Here is a 26767-nt window from a genome sequence, read left to right on the forward strand (position 1 = left end):
GTTCTGTGGGATTTAGTACAGTTCCTCAAGACCTGCAAGACAGAGTTGTTCCATATGGATGAGGAATCAATGGTTTACCATCTGTGTCCCTCACTCCTCCTTGGACCACCCCATGGACCTCCTCCAACATTTCCAATCTTCCATCCCTCTGTTCAGCAGTTTTTAACTGGTTATATTATTGCCATCTAGATTTTGTTTAGAATTTATGTAGTTTTAACTGCCTGGTTTTATGGCATTTATTGAGTAGATTATTGTATCTATTTTTAATGTATTAATGTCCTTGGATGGAAACTGTCCTGAACCAAAAAGAGAGGGATAGTAACAAAACCCAATAAAATAAATAAAATAGATAGATTTAATGACCAGTTAACATACTTTCAAACATGCATCCCGAGATGGATGAGGCACAGAATGAATGAATGCTACAAGCATGATCTCCAGCATGAAGCAACAGCCAGATCACCATGCACATAACCATTCTTTTTTAAAAACAAAACCTGTGGACTGGATTCATTTTGACATACTTCTCTTTCCTTCTCAAACAGCTGATTGCCCTGTCTTTTGCCTTTTTAAAAAAGGCTATAGTATAACTCTTCTATGTAGCCAGAAAAAAATCAATAAAAGTGCACAAAAAGAGCGGTAAGACTGCTTTCAAGGATTCCATCCTCTTTGAGTAGGCTTCCTCCCATAGAGAAAGCTTTTCTCCCTTCTGTTTCAAGAATAGAAAGGTCAAGAACACAAAGAGGTGTTCTATACCTACATGAAGGTTCATGAAACTTAAACACAATGAGAAGCTCGTCTTGTTTGGATCGCAGACTGGATTAGAAATCCAGACCAGAGAGTAATAAAATTAGACATGGAAGATTTAAAAGAAGAATTACACAACTGTCCATGGAAAGAAAAATCAATGAGGAAAAAATTAAGTACAAAACGGAAGTCATGTATTCAGAGATGGACAGTTCAAAATTTGGGAAGCTACATGAAAAAGAATTAACCCTCCAATATCTCCACTAATTTACCTCAGAGACTTTTTATGATTTAAAAAATGGTGAAAAATACTGACTTTATAACAGGGCTTGGGAACTCCGCCATTGCCAGTCCCAAGCCCAGATGCAAAAGGAGGAGGGCTGAGCATCGGGCTAGCAACCCGTCCCTGTAAAAACCCCAATCGATATGGAAACAACAAAAAGAACTTCAAACATTTCTGGTAAACCAGGTGGGAGTTTGGCTTCACATAATATGACAGTGTCAGAGCAAACTGGTACTGGTTTCCGGTACCTGATGTCAGAAAGTTTTTCTCTGCCAAAAACATTACAAGAATTGGTACATGGAACATACCAACCCAATGCCAAAGTGAACAACTCCTACGAGTATTTGATGACTACCAACTGGACATTCTAAGTGCCAGTGAGGTCAGGTAGACAAAAAACGATCAGATCAACAGCCATGGCAAGGCCATCTTGTATGCGAGTAATTAAGATCGGCATGAGCATAGGGTCGGGCTTATCCTGAGCAAATGAGCTGAAAAAGCACTCATTGGTTGGCAACCCATCAACGACTGGATCATCACAGTCCGTTTCGCTCATGGACATGCTAAAGCAACTGTTATACAGGCCTATGCACCAACGGACAGCACAGATGATGCACTAAAGAATTAATTTTACAAACAGCTCCAAGATATATTTGCTAACATCCCTAATCATGACTTAAACCTCCTGATCGGTGAGTTCAATGTCCAATTAGGTGGCAGATGACAAGAATTCAAGAATGTGATTGGAGCCCACACATCCTGCGCTCAGTGACAATGGTGTGTGATTGCTGTGATTCAGTGAACACAATGAGTTTTGTGTTGGGAACGCATATTTCCAACATCAGAGGATCCACAAGAAGACCTGGAGGTCACCAGACGGGCAAAACTTCAATGAAATCGACTTCATCTTTGGTGGGGTACAAATGAAACAAACAAACAAACAAACAAACAAACAAAGATCCTGCAGTGAACAAATCTTCACACTCCAAAACATCATAGAGAAGTGCATTGAATATTGACACCCACTGGCCATCAACTTCATTGACTTCAAGGAAGCTTTTGACAACATTCACTGAGAATCCCTCTGGCCGATCCTGTCTTGTACAGAGTACAGAGTACCAGCAGCCTTCATCACCATCTTCAAAGACTTATACCTAAGATCCAGCTGCTGCATCAAGACAGATAATGGCTGCATAGACTTCCTTGAAATTACCACTGGGGTCAGACAAGGCTGCATTCTGTCTCCATTTCTCTTCCTTGTTGCTCTTGACTACATCTTGCAGAGAACTAGAACACGCTCTGGCAATGGCATACACTGGCCTGACCAAGATGGCTTTGGTGATTTGGATTTTGCGTATTACATTGCTCTACTCAAGGAAGATGAGTCAAAGCTGCAGCGTGCAACAACTGACCTGGATAGAAAAGCCAGCAAAATTGGCCCCAGGATAAGCACCAATAAATCAAAAATCATGTATGTCAGTTCCACAGCTGGAACCAAAGAAGAAGAAGAAGAAGAGTTTGTTAATCCCTCCTTTCTCTCCTTTCTCAAAGGGGCTTACAATCTCCTTTCCCTTCCTCCCCACAGCAAATACTCTGTGAGGTAGGTAGGGCTGAGAGAGCTCCAGTGACTAGCCCAAGGTCACCCAGCTGGCATGTGTTGGAGTGCACAAGCTAATCCATTTCACCAGATAAGCCTCCACAGCTCAAGTGGCAGAGTGGGGAATCAAACCCGGTTCTCCAGATTAGAGTGACCTGCTCTGAACCACTACACCACACTGGCTCTACACCACAGAGGGAATCATCATTGGATCACATCAGCTAGAGAAAGTGGAGAGATTCACCAACTTGGGCAGTGTGATATCCCAGAATGGAGAAGCAGAGGCAGATGTCAGGGACTATAATGGGAAGGCTGCAGCCATTTTTCAGAGACTGAACAAGATCTGGTGTTCACCATTGCCCTAAAGACCAAGCTCTGCCTATTCACCTCCATTGTGATCCTGACAGCCATTTATGCTAGCAAGACCTGAAAGGTACTAACAACAGGCTCATCCTCTTCCAACAGAAGTGCCTATGCTGAATCCTGAAGATCCGATAATATGTACACATCACTAATGAAGAGGTGCTCTGAAGGAGTGGCACGTGGAAGCTCCATAACATCGTTGCACACAGAAGACTTAGACTGGCTGGCCACATCCTTCACATGGAGAATGGTCAGATCCCAAAGACAGCAATGAGATGGACACTGCCTGATGACAAATGACAGTGAGGATGCCCCCAAAACACCTGGAGGAGAACATTTGAGCAAGACCTGAAGGCACTGAATATTGCATGGGAAGAGGCTGAAACGCTCACCCAAGACCAGAAATGCTGGACAGAACTTGTTGCCTGCTATGCTATTTAGAATGAAGGATTCAATGATGATGATAACACATGAACATATGATAGATGCTCAAGGAGAAACCAAGTCTTGGCAAAAAAAAGGGACAAAGGCAAAAAAATACAACGGCTGTTATACTTTCAATTAGTTTCAAGATTAAAAAAGGAAATGAATACAGTATGAGATGGAATATAGGAATAGAGTTCATCATCCAAAGCTGCCATTTTCTCCAGGGAAACAGATCTCTATAGTTTAACAGTCTACCAGTTTCAACTCCTGTTTAAAGCAGAAATTGTGATCTACAGTCAAAGCAGAAATATTCAGAATTTACAAATGATCAACAGCTCCTTATGCAAGGAATGAAGTGTGTGTGTGTATATGTGTGTGTGTGTGTGTGTGTCCGTGTGTACTGTCAAGTCAGAGCTGACTATGGCAGCTTGGTAGGGTTTTTAAGGCAACTGGAGGTGGTTTGCCATTGCCTCCACGTGGGCTGAGAGAGTTCTAAGAGAACTATGACTGGTCCAAGGTCACCCAGCAGATTTCATATGGAGGAGTGGGGAACCAAGCTTTGGGGTGGGGGTGGGATTGAACATATTCAAAATTAAATGATGTGTTCTGAGCCCAGATTGCCTTCTTCCTCAAACAGAATACAATAGCTGATGAGAACTAGGACCTCTTACTATATGTCTCCTATCTGAAAGGTACCACTTGTGCAATTCATCCATCCATTCAGACACTGGTGTTAGTATTATTAATACAATTTCCACAACAATTTCCAATGCAAATCTCCCTTGAAATCATAAAGAATGGAAATAGAATATTTATGAATAGGAAAGATTTGGTCTTGTGAATATTATTATGCACACAACAGTAAACTGATAGTGTAACGTTATTATAGCAGATGAAGAGATAATGAAACTTAATTTCATCTTTTACTGTGCTTTATCTACTATAAATATAACCAGAAGCTACAATTTTACTGTATGACAAAATATCACCAAAGCTAGCAGAATGCACACAGTAATTTGGTTTGCTTAATATGTCAGTCTGAGAATATCCTACATATTAACACATTACTGCCTTCTTTTACAACTTTGTAATGCTGCAGTTCCTTATTTCAAAAACATTTGAGAGCTGATCTCAGTCACCAAAACCTAAGAGAAAGGCCAATAATATAATTTAAAAAATATTTAAAAATGTTTTAGTATGTTTCAATGCATATTGCCAGAGTTAGGAAAATACAAGCAAAAACATGCAAACATTCTCCATTTTTTAATCTAAGAGGTTATCAAAAATATCTATAGGGTACGAGATTTAGATCTCCTGCCCTGGCAGTTCCCCCTCTTCCATGTTGGCACATCAAAGGCCACAGTGGGAGAGGCAATTGGGGGTATGAACTGGTATCACCCCAGAACAAGATGTCAATTCTGCCTTCCAAAAGTGAATGTGATGTCCTGATGTCAAAGGGTGATGATGTTCTGGATTTAACCATAGAATGTGAGGCCAATCCTAAAGCTGCGGCTCTGGACTTTTCCTTCCTTCCTTCCTTCCTTCCTTCCTTCCTTCCTTCCTTCCTTCCTTCCTTCCTTCCTTCCTTCCTTCCTTCCTTCCTTCCTTCCTTCCTTCCTTCCTTCCTTCCTTCCTTCCTTCCTTCCTTCTTCCTTCCTTCCTTCCTTCCTTCCTTCTTTCTTCTTTCTTTCTTCTTCTTGGCTTTTATGCCTCCCTATCCCCAGAGAACCTCAAATTTGATGAACACCTATATAGTCACAATACAGTCATAAAACAGCTAAAACCTTTAAAAGCAGCGATAAAAGGAAAACTAAACCTAATATATAGGCTGGCGTCCAATATATAGGTGGCGTCCAACAGCCCCATTTAAAAACTCCTCACCCAGGTGGGTAGGGCGGTGAGTCCCTTCAGAGTCCCACTTACCTGAGGATGTTGTTGCTTCCAGGAGTGGGGAAGGTAGAGGGCCTCTTCTTTGCACCAGCCACATGGTACTCAGATGGCAAGGCCGTTGGAGGCCTAGTTGGCTCAGAATTAGGTAGCGGGGGGGAGAGGAGCCAGAGCCGCATGGCCATTTAAGGCCATGTGAGGGAACTGTTGCCTCTCTTGCTCCAGCTCACCTTGGTCCTTCCCACCCACCCTCACCCTTCTCTTGTATGTTTTCTGGAGTTCCAGTCTGTGTTATGGTTTTTGTTGTTCTATTTATATACCACTGCTTGTCAGGTTGTGCATGGGGACTGATCTGTTTTAGGGAGGAGGAGACTGCATGCTTGCCCTCCCCATCATTGGGGGTCCCTATAAGGGGCCTTGAGGGTGGGGCAAGCCTCCGCACTGCAAACCCAGGCAGGGGCTGCTAGCTGGCTTGCACCCCCAGGCAGCAAGGAAAGATCCATTCAGAGGCCAGCACCCAAATGCTTCCCAAAGTCTTGCTGCTCCAGGTTTTCACCAGCACTTGGGCCTGGGGGACAGTTTTCTCTGGGAGGCAGCAAGGGTGCTGCACAGTGACCAGATTCATCCCCTCTGCTTCCTCTGCCGGAGAATCAATTAAAAAGCCATGGTCAGTTTCTATTCCACAGAACCGTTGTCCTGCATATTCTTGTGGGCCCTCAAACTTCATTTCCCCTCCTTGAGAGACGAAGTGCTGGCCCAACATCATAGCATTACTTCTGGGTTGTATACAGAAGTGACATCAAAAGTCTGCATGGCAAACCCCCCCCCCCCATTCTCCTAATGAAGGTGATTTTGTATGTGCAGTGTTCCACTTAGTCCATTCATCATTTGTGGGTCTGGGAGCCCACATGATCAACATGTGATGTGGTATGTACAGATGGGGATCAGATTCCCTGTGAGATGAGGAAGGATTCATGGACAGGTGGTCTCTTTTGATCCCAGAAAACATCTTACATTTCTAGTCTGGCTGTGTTTACATTCTTTTCCTTCTGGAATCCTATGGCAATAACTGATTCACTTTAATGGTGCACAGCTAGGACCTAGCCATTTTCAAAGCAGTCCCTCTTATTCTCTGTCTCTTTCTCTCTGCACCCCCTGCCATTTTAAAAGCATGAACACACAGCATTTCATAGCCTAAAACATTCATTATTCTTATTACAGTTTTGAAAAACAATATTATTCCCTTTTGCAATGTCAATTAATGTCTAATTTAGCGACCTTAGCAAACTGTTTATACAACTACCAAAACACGTTTGCTTCTTTTGGATTTTTCGCAATGAATGAAATTTTAAGGGTCAAAGTTTTTCCCTTATTCCCTCATGAAAAATATGTATATAAGTGAAGGTTTCCTCATTAACTCCCCTTCAAAAATGCTTTCTGCTGCAGAGATCAATTTGCAAATAATCTGCAAAGGTTATAACCTTTAATAATGAAATGGGATATTGTATTGAATGTTGAATTGATTGTTCCACAAAATCCAATTTTTATAAGACAAATTGAATGCAAATTTAATGCGTTGTTAAAGTTGTATAATTAGGCATCTAATATCATATCAAAGTGGGAGGTTAATATATGATCAAATTAATACTTCTCAGTGGAAACAGGAACTGTGATCCATTCTGTAGCTTATTAATGGCAAACTAAAGAGTGCATAGTCTATTTATTTACAGCTGCTTGGATTAAATGAGAATGTCTAAAAAACGTTCATACACTTGAAAAACAACCTGTTGCTGTTGCAATCATTTTTAAGCACTCTTTATAATTTACTAATAAGTTCTTTACTTGCATCCATCAATTCTTTATGAACTTAATTGAATTTGTATGCTTATTCAAGTTTACTTTCTTTGAAAAACATACCTTAGCTCCAAGTTATCATTCTAACCATTAATTTACATTCATTCTGGAAGAAAGGCTTAGACCAGTGGTGGCGAACCTTTGGCACTCCAGATGCCAGCATGGTCAATTGGGCATGCTGGCAGGGGCTGATGGGAATTGTAGTCCATAACATCTGGAGTGCCAAAGGTTCGCCACCATGGGCTTAGACTGTTTCTGCCAGTAAAACACCATTGGGGGGGGGGGAGGAGCCTTCACACAGGCGCTGCTGCCAAATCAATGCAGCATCGCTCTCTCTCCCCAAATGGTGTTTTTAAACCTCACTCCCCGAGCAAGGTTTTTGGAAAACGCCGGCTTCCATCTGGTGCTGAGCAAATGGCACCGGGTGGAAGCCAGCATATTTCCCAAGCCACTCCCAGATTCTGTGGAGGCCAGGGGACTGTCTCCTGCCCTCTGACCCCAGAGGCATTGCTCTGGCCATGGGGGTGTGTCCGCTGGCCTCCACAGAGTGACAGAAGGCAGCAGGAGGTAGGAGGCATTCGGGAGCAGTGCAGCCCATGTGAAGGCTGCGTCGCTGGCTATGAAGCCAGTGGGGCCGTTCATGCAAATGGCCCCCAAGGGTGCAATGGCTTATGAACTATGCTGATGCACCCCCGCTCAGCTGGCCATGTGGAAATGGCCTTATATTCTGAAATGGCACATAACCATTCCAACTGGATGTTATGCCAGAAAAAGAGGAGGTTCACTTGCTAGACATGGCATACACATTGTCAGGGTAAATGGTTACTAGGCACATAAATATTTATTTATTTATTTAGACTTTTATACCGCCCCATCCCCGAGGGGCTCTGGGCGGTGTACAACATAAAATCTCAATACAGTTATAAATATAATTGCTAAAACCTTTAAAACAGCAGTAAAAATAATAAGAGGCGTCCCCCCAAATCCCAGTTTTTAAATCCTCCCCAAGAGGGAGGGACGGCAAGTTCCATTAGATGAAAAAGGGCCCAGATGTAAAGAGCCGAAAGGGGGGGGGTACCTTCAGTGGCTGGTCCCTCCATGATGAGATGGGAAGAACAGACCAAAATGAAGACTCACCTATGCAGACATTTCCAGAGTAATCTAAACACCAGAAATGTATCTTATTACATTCTTTGTTTATTTACCACAACCTTCTTCTATCATGGAACTTAAGCCCCTTTCAAACTGCCTTTAAATTCAGTTTGAGCAGCCAGCGGCTAATGGATTTTTGTGTCATTTTAGACACAACAACCATTTTGTTTCTGGACTGCCCTTCAATGCAGTTATATTGAATGCACAAGGGGGGAAAAGACTTTCGAAGGTCCATGCTTGTTCTATGTCACTGATAACTGGTTTTGAATAGATGTCTACCTGGCATCTGTGAGTGTTTTCTTTTAAATCCCCAAAGAAATACAAGACTGCTTGAACTAAGAAAGAGATTCCCCACCCCCACTAGAAATTACAAGCCTGTGAGTTGATCACAACATATGGCTGGCCATGACTGTAATCAAAGTACTGGACTAGATAGACCTTGAGTGGCAAGACTTTTCTCCTGTTCAGATACTTTGAAAATATTTTATTTGTTTCACTAGCATTGCTTCTAATTTCTCCTTTTACTGACTCAACTAATCCACCATTTACCCTCCAACAGTGCAGCCAATATAACATATACTTACAAGCTGACTATGTACTAGTTGTTATTGATGTGTTTTAAGAAAAGACACAGAATTGGCATACTTTTTGTTAATTTTTCTGGAAACTTACTGTCCTAGATCTTATTTCTTTGGCGTAGAGAGGTTTCAAGAATTCTGAATCTCCTTCTAGCTTTAAACCTTTTTCTGTGATCCTCAGGTTTCCCATTCCGTCCTGAAATGCACAAAAAGACCCCATTAGTTATGATTTTATAAACACCTTATTGTCAAAAAGGTATTTCTTGGAAAAGAACACCTTGTAAAATACTGGGAGGCACTGTACAATGCAATCACTTGCATTATCCTTTTGACTTATCCATTGTGAGAAAACTGTGTTTCAAGCAATCTGGAGTACCCCCCCCCCATAACCATTTATTCTGATGAAAGTTGGATGCCCTTTAGCTTCTCATCTCAGCGTCAAAAAAGAGCAAGAAATGACAAGGTGGCATTTATTGTTAACACAAAACCATTCATTGTTACAAGACGAGCCTTCAACATTTATATTGATATTGTCCATTTATGACAAGCCCTCACACAGAGTTCCCATACAGTGATATCTATAAAATGGATGACTTGCATTTGTGGGCACTGATAAAACTAAACACTCAGCAATCAGAATTATTTCACTTAGTTTTAAAGAACAATTAATTAAAAAAAAACTTTAGAATTTTAATCATTCCAGGTTTTTCCCAAAACAAGAAAATAACTTCAACAACATGCTACGTGGTTATATAAATGTATTTATTCTACAGTTAAAAACAAAACAATATTTTTGAAATGCTAAAAAGCATCTTGCCAGAATCAGAATTAACAACTTTCCCCCCTTAGTAGCCTGTTTTGTTTTATACAGAACATTTGTTATAGGCAAGCAGAATATGTCTACATTACATCATTTCATCTTTATCATTTCAAAACCATACAATCTGTTACAGCAGGCAATTTAGTCTAGTTGAAGATGCAATTAGTGACATGTATGTGGGAGGTACAGACAAAAAGACAATGATATTATCAGAGGAATACAGTTGCCAGAACAGTTGTGGAACAATTCTTCAGTTAGGAATTTGGAGTCCTGGATAAAAGCAAAAATTTGAATTTCTGCTTTAGTCACCAGAGCTAAAATGCATTATATAGTCCTCTAATAATGTAATCCTGAGTAGAGTTATATCATTTTAAGTCCACTGAAGTTCACCTTTGAAGGGTGAAATTCTACATAGGACTGCATGCCTGGTTTTATTGTTCAAACCTCCCTAAACAATTGGCCTTTAAACTATATATATCCTGCTTTTCTGCCCTTACAGGGGTGACCGTGATGGCAAACAAATCAAAACATACACTGATATACATAAAATTACATTTTAAACCACTTCAAATCACTGTCCTCAATTACACATCACTAAAAAAATTTAAAAACAGAATTAAATGCATGCTAAGCCATAAAAACAGCAATTAAAGTATTGGTCAGGAAGGAGGATTCACTGAGGGAACAACAAATGAAACATAAAAGTCTTCACCCAGTGGTGAAAGATGACAACAGAAAGGAACAGGAAAGACATCCTGGGGAGAAAGTACCAGAGTTTTGATTCCCTGACTTTGGTTACATTACGAGAAGACATGACTCATTGGAAAAGACAGTAATGTTAGGAAAAGTCAAAGCTAGCAGAGAAAGAGGAAGACCCAGCAAGAGATACATTAACTCAATAAAGGAGGCCACTTGGCCCTCAAGACCTAAGCAAAGTTGCTAAATGATAGGACATTTTGGAGATCATTGATTTAGGGGGTCACCTTAAGTTGGAATTGACTTCAAGGTGGTTAACACACACACACACACACACACAAACGTGTCTGAACTTCATAGAATAGAAGTCTGTGAGTGCCAATTGCCTTGAGAACAATATTGACATGGCACAACACAGTTTATAAACCAATGTGAAATTTTATTTCCTCGTTGCCACCCAAGGGCAATGTACACTCTGGTTACCCTGAAATAAACACACTTACAACTGTGGGTAAAATAATTTGGCCATAGCCTGAGTTTTATTGACAAGAAACACAGGAAGCAAAAGGTGCAGCATGGGAGGGTGATTCGCACAATTTGGCAGTCGAGTGCTGTTCCCCAGTGCAACTGATTCCTTGAACCCACCTGCTGGAGGAAAATATCTGCAGTGGCAAAATTGGGAGGGAAGATGCCAGTTGGGCAGAAGGCCCCTGTCTGGTCCCCCTCCCACACTGCTGCAAGGGGCTGCAAGCCTCCGTAGCCCCCGCTGGGCATTCCGACCAATGGCTTGCTCCACCCCCGACCTCTTAAGGCAATCTAATTAATAGGGTCAGCACACCAGCTTCCCCTTCCAAGCAGATCATCCCCCCCCCAAGAGTAACCTGCAAAACATGGCTATGACAAAGAAGCATGCATTAACAATAACAACATTAGGTACCTGGTGGGTGGGTATTAGGTTCAGAGGGCCATCTTTTATAGGCGCCTCGCCTGGCCCATGCTGATGATGTCCCTTTTCCCTTGGAAACTCAATGAAAGTGGCTTGTACATGGTCCAGACATGAATCCAGATGAACAATACCAATAATCAAAACTAAACCATGGCTTTTGGCCTTTGCTATAACTACTGATCCGTAACACAATCATTTGCTGCTCCATGATTCTGCTATGAGGTAGGTTGAAGCCAGAAACCAAATATGTGGATTATGAATTTATGATCACATGTCAAATGGAAACATAATAGCAGAAAAAGGTTATAAATCTGCATTGTTTCCAAGCTTCTGCACATATCTCAATCTGTCCCAATCCTTTTTATATTGAGAATAGTGTTTCAACATTCACTTTAATCACTAATGAAAATATAAAATGGGTATTCAGATTAACCAGAATTAACCCTCTCTCTCTCTCTCTCTCTCTCTCTCTCTCTCTCTCTCTCACACACACACACACACACACACACACACACACACACAAGGATTCTAAAGCTGGATTAAAATGTATTTAACAGCCTGATTAGTGTAGAGAAAACTCACTCAGATTAGCTCTCATATTTTCATTTGTACAATTAATATTTAACCTTGATTCATGGCACAAGATGAAAGTGAAAAGCACAAGGATGAATGTGCATGACAAGTCTGACCAAAAGCCCCTTGATCTGAAGTAGTGACAGACTTGCTTTTCCAGTACCTGGATCTTACCAGAAATGTGGTTCAAGTGCATTTCAAGGATAACAGTACTCAGTGGGACTTGCTCTATTTAGTTCTATTGCTTGCAGTCAAAACCAGTCATCTAATGCTCAGTGTGACCAAATCTGTGATTTGTCTGTGTAAAGCCTATAGCTTTAAGAAATGGATGTCCTCAGTACCACTGCTAATCAACCACAACAGTAGAGCCAGCATTCAGCCAGGGTGCATGAGCAGAGCTCTTTTGAGGGCTGTTTTGGAGTATGAAGTTGCCTGAGCTAGAAGTGCCAGTAAACACAAGGCAATTTACTACCATATAGGTTGCATGACTCACACAAGTGCTTGATAGTGTTAAACTGCAACCCATACCCACAAAAGCCAGAATGGTGTAGTGTAGTGCTTAGAGGTTCAGATTAGAATCTAGGAGCCAAGTTTGGCCCCTTCCACACATGAAGAATAATGAACTTTCAATCCACACAGTTCACAATTTCACAATTGTTTGCAAGTAGATTTTGCTATTTTGCACAGTAAAATCCAGTTGCAAAATGCATTGAAAGTGGATTGAAAGTGCATTGTTACGATCTAGGTACTTTTTCATCAGTCGACCAATGTTTTAGAAAACTTGTGAATATCTCTCAAGTCTGAAATAGCTGAAAGATTGTGCTGTCAAAGCCATAGATTAGTTGGACTCTGAGGCAGCAGAGACCAATAAAATCATGCACATCTTTGCAGGAAGAATGTGCTTTTGCTCAACCAGCCACAGACACTGTATATGATGACATGATAGAAATCACATTTCTGCTAGGGGCGGAGGAGGAAGTAACATAATACAATGCTTCTTGTAAAAGACTCCAATCTTCTTTTTGATGAAAAGAAAGGCCCCGCCATTTCTGCTAAGTGTTTTCAAGCCTCCTCTGATCACACACTAAACCAAGTCAGTAATATGTGCTCTCCCACTTTTCCCATTCAGATTTGATCTCCTAAGCTATCACTCCTCATCATCTTTTCAGTCTAGTATTGTCAGAGGCTCACAGGCTCCAGGACTGTTCAAATGATGTGTGCATATAGTCTCTGAAGCTCATGGCACTTAGATGTGAAAAATCTTTGTGGCAAATTACATGAAGTGTTGGTTGCTGGCCTCTGGCGGATGACTGCAAATAGTCTATTTCCTTTAGAAATTGTTTAGTTATGTATTTTCAAGATGTAATGAAACATCTGACAAACTACAATAGCAAGCACACACACACACACACACACACACACACACACACACACGTTCTTTCCTTATGGCTTTTTATGCAACAAAACAAGGAGACCAACAACCATAACAAAGAAAACTTCAAGATTTTTCTTAAACTTAATCTTTACTTTGGGCGGGGGAGGAGTATTTAATTTTAGTGAGGCTGACATCTGAGGCTCATTTAACCTTATGTAATGTTAAAAAATATAATGTGAGGGGAGATAGCCCAGGTATATGTCCTATCAAATGAAAGGAAGTGTATTTGAAATGCCATTTCTGACACTCAGGATAATTTTCAAGTTAGTAGGAAGCAAATTTAACAGATTTAATTGCTGACGCAAAAGCAAAAACATGTAATTTCTTTACCTGCTGAGAAAAAACCCTGAGGGTAATACTAGTTGATACACTTTCCTAGCTTAGTTATTAAATACTGAAAAAATAGGTCATTTCTTTCAACAGTTACCATTATTATTGTTATTAGTCCCATTTCAGTTATGTTTTATTCTGTTGGCTAGAAAACAACAAACTAAGCTTCTGCATTATCTTGACACGCTGCATAGCCAAAAATGGCATCCAGAATAAAGAAATAACCAAGGCATATCTTTTATGGCTAACAATCCTCTGAAATGGTCTAGTATGGGATGTAAGTGGAGCATTTCTTTATTGATCTCAATCACATTTGTTTTCATTGTAACTTAAATTTCAAAGGTTCCAAAAAGGATGCATGGCATCTTCTGTATCCCCACAAAGTCTTTCAGCCATCATCAGCCCTTGGTTTCTGTGAGCAATAGGCTCAGGGGAAGAAGGGCCTTTCCCTGGTCTGCTTTGCCATTAAGGGAAGATTCATTGGAGGTGAGAACTGGAAACAATCACTGGACAACTTGATACCATGTGACTTGTATGACTTACTCAGGACTGGCTACTTGCTGTTATTCAAAAGTCACCACTGCATGAAAGTCAATGTAGTGGTTAGAATTTCAGACTAGTATCCAGATCCATATTTGCATCACTACTTTGCCATGGTAGCTCACTGGGTGACTGGCCAGTTTCATATTTTTAGGCTAACTTACCTCACAGTTTGTTATGAGGAGAACAAAAGGATGTAAGATGCTTTGGATCCCCATTGTGGAAAAAGGTGGGGTATAAATGAACTAAATACATAATAAATATAGCTGAATATGGAGGGCAGATAAAAAATAAGTTGGTTGGTGATTTGGAAGGAAAGAAGCAAGCAAAGAAAGATAAGACTATGTGGTTGGCAGAAGGAAAGAAAGGGGAAAATAGCATGTGGGAGGGAATATGGGGGAAATGAGATGCTTCCAGCAAGTTCTTGTGGGTTCTGAACTGTGCAACTGGGCCCAGCCCAGCAGCAAGAACAATGCAAACGAGCCATAGTTATCTCAGATAGAGGATGCCAGGAAGAGGGAAGGAAGGAAAGCTGAAGACATGGTGGCAGATAAATTCAGGCTGACTACTAGGTGAAAGGAAAAAAAGGAAGCAGGAAAAAAGAGAGAAGCCATGGGGGCTTTCAGGGATGGGAAGGATAAAGTAGTGGTGTTGGGGAAACTGAAATGCCCCCTGTATGTCTCTTCAAGTCCCCCAGTTGTTTCTATATACAGTATGTAACGACCCAAAGGACCCCCAGAATATTATTTATATATATTTCTGCTTTAAAAATCATATTGGCAAAAGCCAGTTGCCAAAAGCACTCCTATGGGTGTAGGTAGCCGCATGATCACCTGACCACAGCCAAAAGGTCAAAACTACTTTAACAAAAGCTAAGATAATGAGTTACTCCAGCATAACCTGGAGGTCTCATTTGAGTAACTAGAATGCTTGATTACCACACCTTGCTATAGAAACTGTTAAAGACAAAGAATATGGAAAGCCACCTCAGTATCAGATTCTGCATTTCCCTATCTCTTCTGGAAACCAAGTTAGCAACAAAGGGTTGCTTCTCTGCATCTCCTCTACCTTTGTTATGACTCCTAAACCACTCACCTTATCCTGATCTAAATGTCTCAGCTAAATCTGAATATCCTGGGCAGTGACTCTCAAGAGTTAATCTGCATGGAAGTCTTTCAGCATTTTTTCGTTTAGCTTAACAAAGCAATTTTGGCCCCATTGTCCCAGGTTTAGCAGTAGATGAGCTGACTAATTACCTCAGCACCCCCAAACCCAGCACAGATGTGAAACTTAGTGTGATTGGTTCCTTTCCCACCAAGGAACGACCCACCTTATAAAAGTTTAGTTCACCTGCAGCAGTTTGCTCATTGCCACATGTTCTTGTTGGTGTTGAGACATGAATTCGTCCTTCATTGGGTTTCTGTGCTGGCATGGACTCCCTGCCTTCTACTTCTACCCTTCTAAGAATCGTTAGGTAACGTATTACCCTGAAACCCCCCCTCCATTTCTATCATCCAATCTATCTTTTAAAACTTTTTTATATCTTAGGAACTTGAATGTATGTGCTCTTATGTCTCACTGTGTGTTTGTATTTTTAAACAAATTTATATAAAACGTTTAAATTCAATTTGGACTCTTGCTTCTCTGTGGAATATTCATTGCCAGAATTCCTTCCCCGTATTGTACAGTCTAAAAGATCTCCTCCTGGCCCCTCTCGCGGCCAATGTGAGAGCTCATTCCCCTTTGCTACTTTTAAAATCTTATGTGTGCTGTTATACTTTTAGCAGCTGGTGGAGAATCCCTTTAATAACCCTTACCCCTGTCAGTAACAAGTAACAAGTAATTCTTACAACCACAAATGTTATTTCTTTCTTTCCTTCTATAGTCACAAATATCTTGTTAGTATATCACCTACAGTTTGTGAAGGGGTATAAAATAAAAATATGCAGAGAAAACTCTCAAGAGGATATGTATGCAGGATTACAGAAAGATGCTAAGGAGACTCTGTTTTGGAGATGGATTAATTAGATGTCACTGCAGACGTCCTGTTTGAGATGTCAGCCATATTATTACCCAGAGCCTCCTGTGTTTCAGAGGGCTAGCAATTACAGTATTTCATATAGCTCCAGAATGCTGCAGAGAGACAGAGAAATACAACCAAATCCTTTTGCAAAATGCAAGTGAAGATCAGTTTGGGCTCTGAGGCGTGAGAATTAATGCTATCATACAATTTTGAAATGGAGGTGGTAAGCAACCCTTCAAGAGAGATGTATACTGTGAAATGTATTGATTGAAGGGACAGCAGAATAAGAGATCAGTAATAAACAGCAAATTGCCATTGTGCCAACTGAAAAATGCTGGCTTATGTATTCTGGTGATGGTGGGGTATATTCCTTTTAAGCAGAAATATAAACGGGAAAGAGTGGAAATATGATTAGGCAGCACCAACAGTTCAGATTACATTTTCATAGTGATATCCTTTGCAATTTTGAAAAGAGAAGGAATTATTTTGGCTGTCTGCAAAGATTTGGGATAAAATTGCTCAGCACCAAAGGCATTCCTTCACAAACCCCAACTCACCATGAAGCCAGTGATGGTCTGTTCAGCACATGCCATTCATTATGCCCAATGTTGCTGATCTACCTATCGATGAGCAACCCACCCTATCCCTGCCAAACTAGTTATAGCCTAAGCAGTTAGAGACCAGGCCTAATTCAACTCTTAACACACCAAACTAAATACCAAAGCAGGTGAAAAAAAGGCTGCACACAATGACCAATCAAGGAAGCAGCCAAAAAAAAAATACTGCTTGGCCCCAGACAACAACATGCTAATTCAAGGGACAGTGGGTGGGTTGGCAGCAGGCACCAAAATGCTGCATTACAAGGGAGAGGCAGCAGTATGTAGCCTCTCCCTTCTGCCTTCCGATTGGATGGCTGAATTCACTTCACAGTCAATCTGGCTCGGTGGCCCTTTCTTCACCACAACGGTGCGGGGGTGCGTCGGCATATACAACGCCGACACACACCCCAGAGACCGTTCGCACGGACTGTCCCAAGAGGGCAGCAGGCGGCGGCACAGCCTTCGCACAGGTTGCGCTGTCACTGAACGTTTACCTCGTCTCCTGGCTTCCAGCTCGTTGCAGAGGCCAGGGGACACGCCACCGCAGGCTGGAGCGACGGCTCTGGAGTTGCAGGCCGGGGGGGGGGGGGTTTCCCTAGCCACTTTGAAATGCCGAAAGCCAGGAGACAAGGTAAGCGTACAGGGACGGTGCAGGGAAAATGGTGCCTTCCAGCTGCTGCCGTTCGCACGGTAGCGGTTGGAAGATGCTGCTTCCGAAAAGCCTCGCTGGGGGAGTGAGGTTCGGAAGCAGCATCTTCACTCCGCTCGAGGGTTGCGAGGCCAGCGCTGCTGCAATGCAGCAGTGGCAGCCGTGCAAACCCCTCCCCAGGGACGCTGTTTTAGCGTCCCTGGGGCTCTCTTTACTGCCATGCAGAAAGGGCCCATGTGAGGTAAATCAATTCCTAGTTTACCCAATGGGAACACCACTTCTTTGATTTGTGTCACTGTGACATATTGTGCTCATTTTTCTTGGACATATCTTCATTCCCTATGAGTCACTCCCCTTTTTCAGTACTCTTACTTTTATTCAGTAACTAGCGGGACCCGGCCACGCGTTGTTGTGGCTTATTGTGGTGAAATGGAAAAGGAACAGCAAATCAATTGCAAAGGCCAGCAGTACGTGCTCATGGAAATGCACAGGCTGATACTGTGCGATGTCATTGATGTGTGTGACCGCATCCTCCCTCACTTCTCTTCCCTTGCATGGCACCCCTCCCCCTACCTACCTCCCCTTTCCCTTTGCTAGAGTGGGTGGGTCAGATCCAGATGCTGTGCCCCTCCCTCCCCTTCCTTGCATGCCACCCCTCCCTCTCTCCCCTCCCTAACTTCTGTTCCCTTGCATGCCTCCCCCTCCCCCTCCCCCTCCTCCTCCACCCCTTCCCTCTCCCACCCTCTTTTCCCTTGCATGCCACCCCTCTCCCTCCCTTCTTTCCATCTCCCTCTGCTAGGGTGGGTGGGTCATATCCAGATGCTGGGCCAGCTCCCTCCCCTCCCTTGCATGCCACCCCTCACTCTCTGTCCCCTCCCTCTCTTCTCCCTTGCATGCCTCCCCCTCTGTCCCTTCCCTCTCCCTCCGCTGAATGTGTATGAGAATAGGTGTGTTGTGTCGTAGAAGTGGGTGAGGCACAGAGAATGAAAGGTACCTGCGTGTGAGGGGGGAACCCCACCTGACGTCTCACACGGCAACACGTGTATGTGTTTCACGTCCACTCGAGTTATTGCCTATGTACTGTTTTCACTGCTCATATCTGGCCATCTAAGCGAACATTCTAAGGGCACGAACATTCTAAGGGTGACAGTTACACACAGGCAGCTTCATGGCCTGGTGTGCCAGGAAAAAGATGTTTTACCTGGCTCAGGTGTGTTGTCTGACAGCGGGAGGTACCTAAGAACACAGTTGGGGAAATGAGTAAGGGTCTGTGAAATTTTCAGAGCGTTTGGGCCAGCAGGTGCGGGGTTATTCTCGAAGCAACAAACGGATGGTTCCATTTTTATATATATAGATAATTAAAAACAATTTTTAAAAAACATGCTGGACTCTTACAGTCACTGTTCTATTGGCTCAGGGCTCTGCAATTTAGCAAACATTTGTCAGATAAGTGGCTTTTGCTGAAATATTTCAGATATTCCTAGAACCCACAAGGACATGGAAGCATGCCTTTCCCTTAGCTGCACTTGTGAACCATTTCACCCCTTGTCATTTCTCAGTCCAGCCAGCCAACCCAGGCATTCCTCCACATGCGTCCCAGGAATGATCTTTCTAGAGATCAGGAACTATAGGATCAGAAAGAAATCTGGAAAAAAAATCTGTGCTTACATACCACTGAACAAAATAGTCCAATAGTCTGAAACAGCAAAAAGTAGCTGGACCTGGGTTTTTTTTCTTGCAAAGCATAATTTACTATTTATGTTATATATGGACAGAGAGTCTGCAAAAGCAAAGCAAGTGTATTAGTATTAGACTTGACCTTCCTAGGTATTCAGAGCTCCATGCAGTATAAATCTCACTGATCACTGAGCTAGTAATTCTCTTTCACCCTAACCTATGTCACAGGGTTGCTATGAGAATAAATGGAGATGGGAAGCTCTTTGAAGGAAGGACAAAAATCCAATAAAATATTTTCTTGCAGGCACACAGAAGAGTAAATGTATCCACCTTTTATGCTAACTCCAGTGGCCAGTGGGAGAATTTTTTATTTTTATTTTTAAAAAACACAGTCAGAAAACCCAGAAGTAAAACCACAGAGTTTTTGATTATTCCTAGAAAGGCATGACATCACTTCCAGGCTTTCCCAGAAATGCTGTCACACAATTGCTGATGGCTCCCTTCCCATGTCCCCCCTGGCCAAGACTCCTGTTACTGAGTAACTCCTGAGTAACTCCTGTTACTGAGTCATGCTGAAGGAAAAGAAAAGCTCTGTTTATGTAATCAATCCAAGCCAATTCTTTTATTCTTTATTTATTTTATTAAACATTCCACACTTTTCCTTGGGTTATTGAATATTTTCCAAGGGACAGAATAGTGATTACTTCACAAGATCATTTCTAGATCTCCTCAAGATTCTTTTATATTTTTAAAATATCATATGCATAAGACAGTAATCAAAACCAAATCTTCTTGACTGGCAAAATAAACCCTTCTATAATCTGGTATTTATTACAATACATAGTTTTAAAAGCTTTTTAGAAACCTTGGTTATCATACTGCATATCTAAAGAAAAGAACCTGTTTTAAAATTATACCATATCACAAAGTTCCTAGGCCACAGTTCTTGCCATTAAATGTGACGACCATGACAAATCTAAAACTTCAGCCAATGACCCTCATCTACACAGTAGCTTCATTGGCACTAGCAGAAAAGTCATGAAGCATAACTCTATGCTGAATAGCTGGTGTTTTAATAGTTTAAAATGCCAGAAATTATGGCTAAATTTCAGCTATGACAGACTCCAAAGTACTCTGTAACTCTTCTGAAGCTTTGTGGAATTATGGAATTGTTAAATTATGTTTGTAATTACGTTTGTCCTACTTTGTAAGACAAATTGGCATCTGTTTGATTTTACTTGTAAAAGTTAGAAAGCCAAGTAGGAATGTCTATAAAACAATACAAAATGGTTGTCTGTTTTAAAAGCCAAGGAAGTTTCGGCTTGTGAGCCAGCGAGGCAGAGTTCATGGGTCAGGGTTGCAGAGGAGTTGCTGCAAGATACATTTGTTTTGCCAGACAGACCAGATAGGATATTTTACAGTCGTTCTTTGTTTGTTCAGGGCCTGCTTGCCAAGATACCTTCTGTTGAGTTCTTTGTGATAAGACAGTCCAATTGAACGCCTAATATTTGCCTAAATTATAAACTGCCAATCAAATTCTACCACTGTTATAATGCAGAAGGAGGGTCAGTATGAGGTGTTATAAAGTAGCTTCCTTTGTTTTACTCTGGGGAGCACATTTGTGTTTTCCCCTAAAACTTTCAATTTGAAAATGTAAAGCTTGACTTCATTAGACAAATCATTTGTCTAGATGCTTTTATTTTCCAACAGCTTCAGGTCTGATATCACATTCAAACTGTGACAAGAAAGAAAAGTTATTCTTGGTGATAAATTTGATACAATGACCATTTATACACCAAACTGAAAACAATCCATTTGCCATTTAAGCAGGGTGAAATGTCACATAAGATGACCTTTGGGTTACAGAAAAGTGGGCAAGGTCCACCATACCATCTGCTATCTGCTACCGGCATACTCATTATAAAAAAGTCTCACAATATATCAGTTATATACTGTATAGTTGACAACACCAGAAGTGAAAATATCTAAGGGAATCTGGCTAAACACTTTAACCCATTCCTCCTTTTTTACTTTCATCAGCATCGTTTCAGCTGTCGTAATTGTTCTAGTTCCCTCAATCCTTGTGTGATATTTATCAATTTATTGAGAAAATATACACCACTTCTCCAGAGACCTCTTCAGGGATTCACAAAGTAATAACAATAAACGAATCGAAGCAATAGCATAAGCACTATCTATAACAGTCAACAGAAACAATCCATCACCAATAGGCCAGGGTGTTTAAATATATAAGCCTAAAACAAAGTTCATAAAACAGTCCTCAAGCTAGGAGCAGAACATAAACATGACTAAAAAAGAAAAAAAATACTCATAATTAAATTCGGATTAAATAAACATTCTGGCTTTGTGCTTGAAGGGCAGCAAGGAAAGCACAAGGCAAGGCTCAAGATGAAGTCTCTGGTTGCAATCATCTCAGCTCTGTAGGTGGGGGGCACAGAGTACAGGAAAATCTGAACTGGAAGGTAAACTAAAGCAGGAGGCAGTCCTTCAGTGTCCAGCACTAAGCCATGTAGGACCTTAATAATAAGGATGTGCCAGTGTAGTATAGTGGTATAGTGGCTTGAGTGTCACGTTTTAATCCCCACTCTGCTATGGAATCTTGCTGTGTGACTTTGATCAGTGCACACTTTCAGCCTACCTTATTCTATACCTTATTCTACAGGGTTACTGTCAGGATGAAATGGAGAGGAGAACAATTTAAGATGCCTTTGGTTGTCCATTGGGCAAGCATATAAATGAACCTAATAAATATCAGTTTAACGCATGTAAACAGAGGAGTTTGCAGTTTCTGCAGATTCCCTCTCAAAGTACAGTCTTCCATGCTGTACACCTTGCTGTTCCAAGAGTGCCTGTCCCCTTTCTTTTCTCACTTCATGGCTTCCTGATTGGCTTATGTGAAGATATTACACTACCAATAATTATCCCAAAGTAAAATCCTCACAAGAACATCACTGCTGTCATTTTTGTATACAATGGCTGAAATTTATTTTATCTATTTGAATGATTTATGTTCTTCACACTCCAGAATCAGTCTGAGGTAAATAACAGGATAAAATATAATAAGAAAACATTTTTTAAAAAATAAAAAATAGAACAATGAAGTTCATTCTCAAGTTGCATCCAATTCCACAGGAGACTCAAAGAAACCAAAGGATAGCTGTGGTGATCTTTTGCAGCCTAAATGACTTAGGCCCTTTCCGCATGGGCCAAAAACGACGGCCTGGGGGCGGTAAAAACGCCGCCCCCAGGCCGCCGTTCGCACAGGCGGCGCTGCTGCAACGCAGCAGCGCCGACCTGACAGCGCTTCCCCCCCAGGGCGGCGTCAGGCCACCCTAAACAACAACCCTTTAAAGGGTTGTTGTTGGGGGGAAAGCGTCTTCCCGGCGGCGTGGTGCGAACCGCGCCGCCGGGAACACGCTGTCTCCCTGGCCCGTCCCACTCACCTTGTCCCCATCGTCGCCTGCTGGCCGTCAAAGCCCCGCCCATGCTGTCCTCCGACCCCTGGAGGTCAGAGGGCAGCGTGGGCGGGGCTTTGACGGCCAGCAGGCGACGACGGGGACAAGGTGAGTGGGATGGGCCAGGGAGAAGAGGCGGCTCTGTGCGGAGCCGCCTGCTGTTTGCTGGCCTCTGCTGCAGCCGCTCGCATGCATGCGAGAATTCCGCCGGCGTGGAGGCGACAGGGAGGCCATGCAGAAACGGCCTTATTTTTTGCAGCCTAAAGGACTTATTTTTTCAGAAATTTTCAGAAATGTTTTCAGAAATTTGTAAGACCTTGGTCTCTTCTTTACATGCAGGATAATGGACTTTCATTCCACTTTCACGATTGTTTGAAAGTGGATTTTGCTATTCCGCACAGTTAAATTCAGCTGCAAAGTGCATTGAAAGTGGACTGGAAGTGCATTATTCTGCATATGCGGAAGGTGCCCTTGCGTTTCTTCATAGACACTCTGAGAGAAACCCTAAGACAATTTTCCTGGGAGCAGGCCCCATTGAATAGACCTCAGCAGGACTGTGAATAGACTTGCTTAGGAAGGCACTGAATATTTTTTATATAGATAAATTTTGGAGCATATTATTTCTTTGCAAACACCCAGGCTGAAAACATTGCATGTTACAAGACAAAAGTCATTGAGAAGATTGCTCTAGTGCAGGGGTCCCCAAACTACGGCCCGGGGGCCAAATCAGGCCCCCGGAAGACATTTATCCGGCCCGCTGGGCAGAAGCGGATCTCCCCCTTCTCTATCTCCTTTTCCCCAGGTTTACAAACAGCATTAAGCGCAGGCGACTCGCTGCTCATTCCAAGCGGCCGGAGGGGACCGTACCAATGCAGCAAGGGGGGGGGAGAGAGAAAGGCGGCAGAGCTGCCTTTCTCCTCCTCCCCCCCCTTGCCGCATTGGTGCGATCCCCTCCGGCCGCTTGGAATGAGCAGCGAGTGAAGCCGCTTTGAGGCTGTTGTAAGCCTGGCAGGTCGATGCCAAACTCCAGGCGGCCCCTGGAGCTTGGCACCCCGACCCCCAGGTTTACAAACAGCCTCAAGGGCGGGCGACTCGCTGCTCATTCCAAGCGGCCGGAGGGGACCGTACCAATGCGGCAAAGGGGGGAGAGAGAAAGGTGGCGGAGCTTCAGGGCCGGATTGGAAGGGGACCACGGGGGTGGGGGGCTCGGCCAGGGGCGGGTCGAGGGCGGATGGATGGCGGCCCCCCCCGCGGGTGGCACTTGGTCCGGCCCCCGGCTGGGCTCTGGCCATGCGTGAACTGGCCCCCTGTTTAAAAAGTTTGGGGACCCCTGCTCTAGTGGAATTGGTATATGTTTTAGACTTGGACAGTTATCAGCATGGTCAATATTCTGTTATAGATTTACAAGGTACTTGTCTTCCTGCTCCTCTTATATTGCAACATGTAAATATACTTTAAGAAGCATCTCATATGCAGGTCCAAATAAGCTGGTATTTCAATATGTAGTTCACCAAAATACATATATAGCCCTTTATACACAAGGAGGAAATAAGTGTCCAAGTTTTTGAATACTTTTCTTAGTGGCCATATTTCAAATGTTGTAAAGTTCTCATTAAATGACCATGGTGAAGATTGCCCAGAACAACCTAATTTCAGCCTAGATTAGCCAGGATATCCCTCTGGAAATCTTTGGAAATAGTAACTTTACAGTGCTGTCTTGCTGTGAGTGATTTAGCTCTTTGCCAAGGTATGATGAAAACATTCAGAGTAAGTTTATCATATAAACCACCTCTTGTGCTATACAATGCTGCATAATAGGCGGAAATAAAAAAATTATATGCTGCTACTGACTGCTATGTGTCAAGGGGGGGGGGATGTGATCATAAAGCCTTGATTTATGAAACTGCCGTTTTATTGTTGCTGAATGAGTAAGGATTTTTATTAGCCTGAAACGGAAATCGGTTTAACAATCAATTGCAGAATAATAGTATTAGTGTAGAGGAAGAATTTAATACCATTTCTACTAGTTTGGGCTGCATGAAAAAAATTGTGCCGCTTTTGTATATCATGTTACTGGCTCATCACAAAAAGTGCCATATTTTCCATAACCTGATCCTGAATCCTAGATGTGAATTTCAGCTTGGACTTTCATTATAACATTTGGAAATCATGTGTGCCAAGTAGTTTCCCTCCAATTCTGGTTTATGTTTTTTAACTGCTAGTTTGTTGTGATGTTACTTGCAAATACAGCCTCAGGAGGGTCACATTCACTCTCTCAACAATAAGGAGATGTGAATGTGAACACCTGAGTCTTGCTTCACACATTATTGTATTAGGAGCATACACTGAAGGCTGGATCCAACCAGATTCATGGTGGTGAAGAAGGAAGTAATGGTTTTCTTTGACAGCTCAGAAAGGCTATGCTGTGAATCATAGAACCTGCAAGGCATGCAGAGGTGTACCTAGGCAAACTGGAGCCCTGGGCAAAACCTGAGTTTAATGCCCCCCCAATGGGCGGCCACCCTCTCTCACCATGACCAAACAATGATTTTTTCCACCAGGTCATTTCAAAGTCACCATCACATTATAGAACATCCCCCAACTCACAAATCTGAACACAGCAATGGGCCATGCCACACAGCAGAAATAATTTTTGGAAAACATTTTCAAAATGCTTTCAAAATATTTCATTACTACTATGAAAACATTTTATGCTGTTGTATCCAGTCCCCCTAATTGGGGGAAACAGCATCACTTTCAATATTATTTTAACTGGGGACCCCAGCTTCTCCCTTTAAGGTGGATTTAAAAGGAGAATCTGGGCTCCCTAGTTTAAACAAGTGATGCTGGAATCCACCCGCAAACAGCATAATTTTCAATGGTGTTTAAACTGGGGAGCCCAGATTCTCCTTTTAAATCTACCTTAAAGAGAAAATCTGGGGTCCCCAGTTTAAACAACATTCAAAGATCATGGTGTCTCCCCTGCCAGGTAAGTATAAGTATTGTAGCCAACAGTATTGGCTATTATTTGTAGCCAACAGCATCAAAGCAACTCCTCTCGACTCATGTCCCCCTCTTGCACAGGCTGTTTTGGTAGAGGGGGAAGCTCTTCACATGATTATAGTGAACTTGTATATACTTGCTGGATTGACACGAGACTCCTTAATCAACACATGGAGTAGGATATCATCATTTGTAGAAAATTTAGAAAATAAACAACCATCTACGGAGGTGATCCTGGTAGGTGATTTTAACGCCAGAGTGGGTACGGACCTTTCTACCACTTTGGCCCATTTGAATCAGGAGGATGATCTCGTACAGCTTCTTCTAACCCCAGCTCTTCGCTCCTCAAAGGACTCTCTCGTGAATGCGGCAGGAATTCAGTTAATCAAATTTGCCATCAAATTTAACAAATTATGGTTAAACGGCCTCAAGTGCTATAGGAATGCAGATAGCTTTACCTTGGTAAGCTCGCTCGGTGCTAGCGTGATCGATTACATCTTAATATCCCCCTATCTACACCAGTGTGTCACATCTTTTAGCGTTGGGGACTTATTGCTAAGTGATCATCTTCCACTCAATGTAACTTTTTCATTTGAGGTAAAGACTAATACAGAGGACCCCACCAACTTTAGGCATCAGAAAATAACATGGTCACCTCAGGTGGCAGCTGCTACAGAAACACTACTTAGCTCTTTTACATTTAATAAATTAAAAGAGAATATATTACAGGCTGACACACCAGAACGTGGAATACATCACTTTGAACAACTAGTTTCAAATTTAGCAGGGGAACTTCAAGCCGTCTCCTTGACCAAATCTAAGGCTGTAAACGGTCATAGAGAATGGTTTGATCGCTACTTTATTGAATTTAACAACTTAATACGATCATTATATAGAAGTTACCGCAGCACAGGTGAGGAAAAGCTACTCAGCAATATAACCCAACTGAAAAAGGATTTTCAAATTATGGTACAATGGAAACGAAAAAATCAATTCGAACAGCAGTGGGAACAACTATATCAAGCCACTTTAACAAATAACATTAAGCAATTCTGGCAGATCATAAATAGAAGGGCCCAACGTGCAGTATCCAGTTGCCCCATATTTCACTAG

General features: G+C 42.2%; 1 protein-coding gene across 6 annotated transcripts in view; it reads right to left on the minus strand.

The window, feature by feature from the left end:
• Positions 1-26767, minus strand: part of SGCD (sarcoglycan delta) — a 556728-nt gene that overhangs the window by 144742 nt on the left and 385219 nt on the right. For all 6 annotated transcript variants that reach the window (XM_048488180.1, XM_048488177.1, XM_048488178.1 and 3 more), the window contains one exon: positions 8982-9083. In XM_048488180.1, the coding sequence (XP_048344137.1) occupies positions 8982-9083 (102 nt within the window). The remainder of the gene's footprint in view (positions 1-8981; positions 9084-26767) is intronic.

This window comes from Sphaerodactylus townsendi, linkage group LG03, assembly GCF_021028975.2.
Source record: "Sphaerodactylus townsendi isolate TG3544 linkage group LG03, MPM_Stown_v2.3, whole genome shotgun sequence".
Lineage (NCBI taxonomy): Eukaryota > Metazoa > Chordata > Lepidosauria > Squamata > Sphaerodactylidae > Sphaerodactylus > Sphaerodactylus townsendi.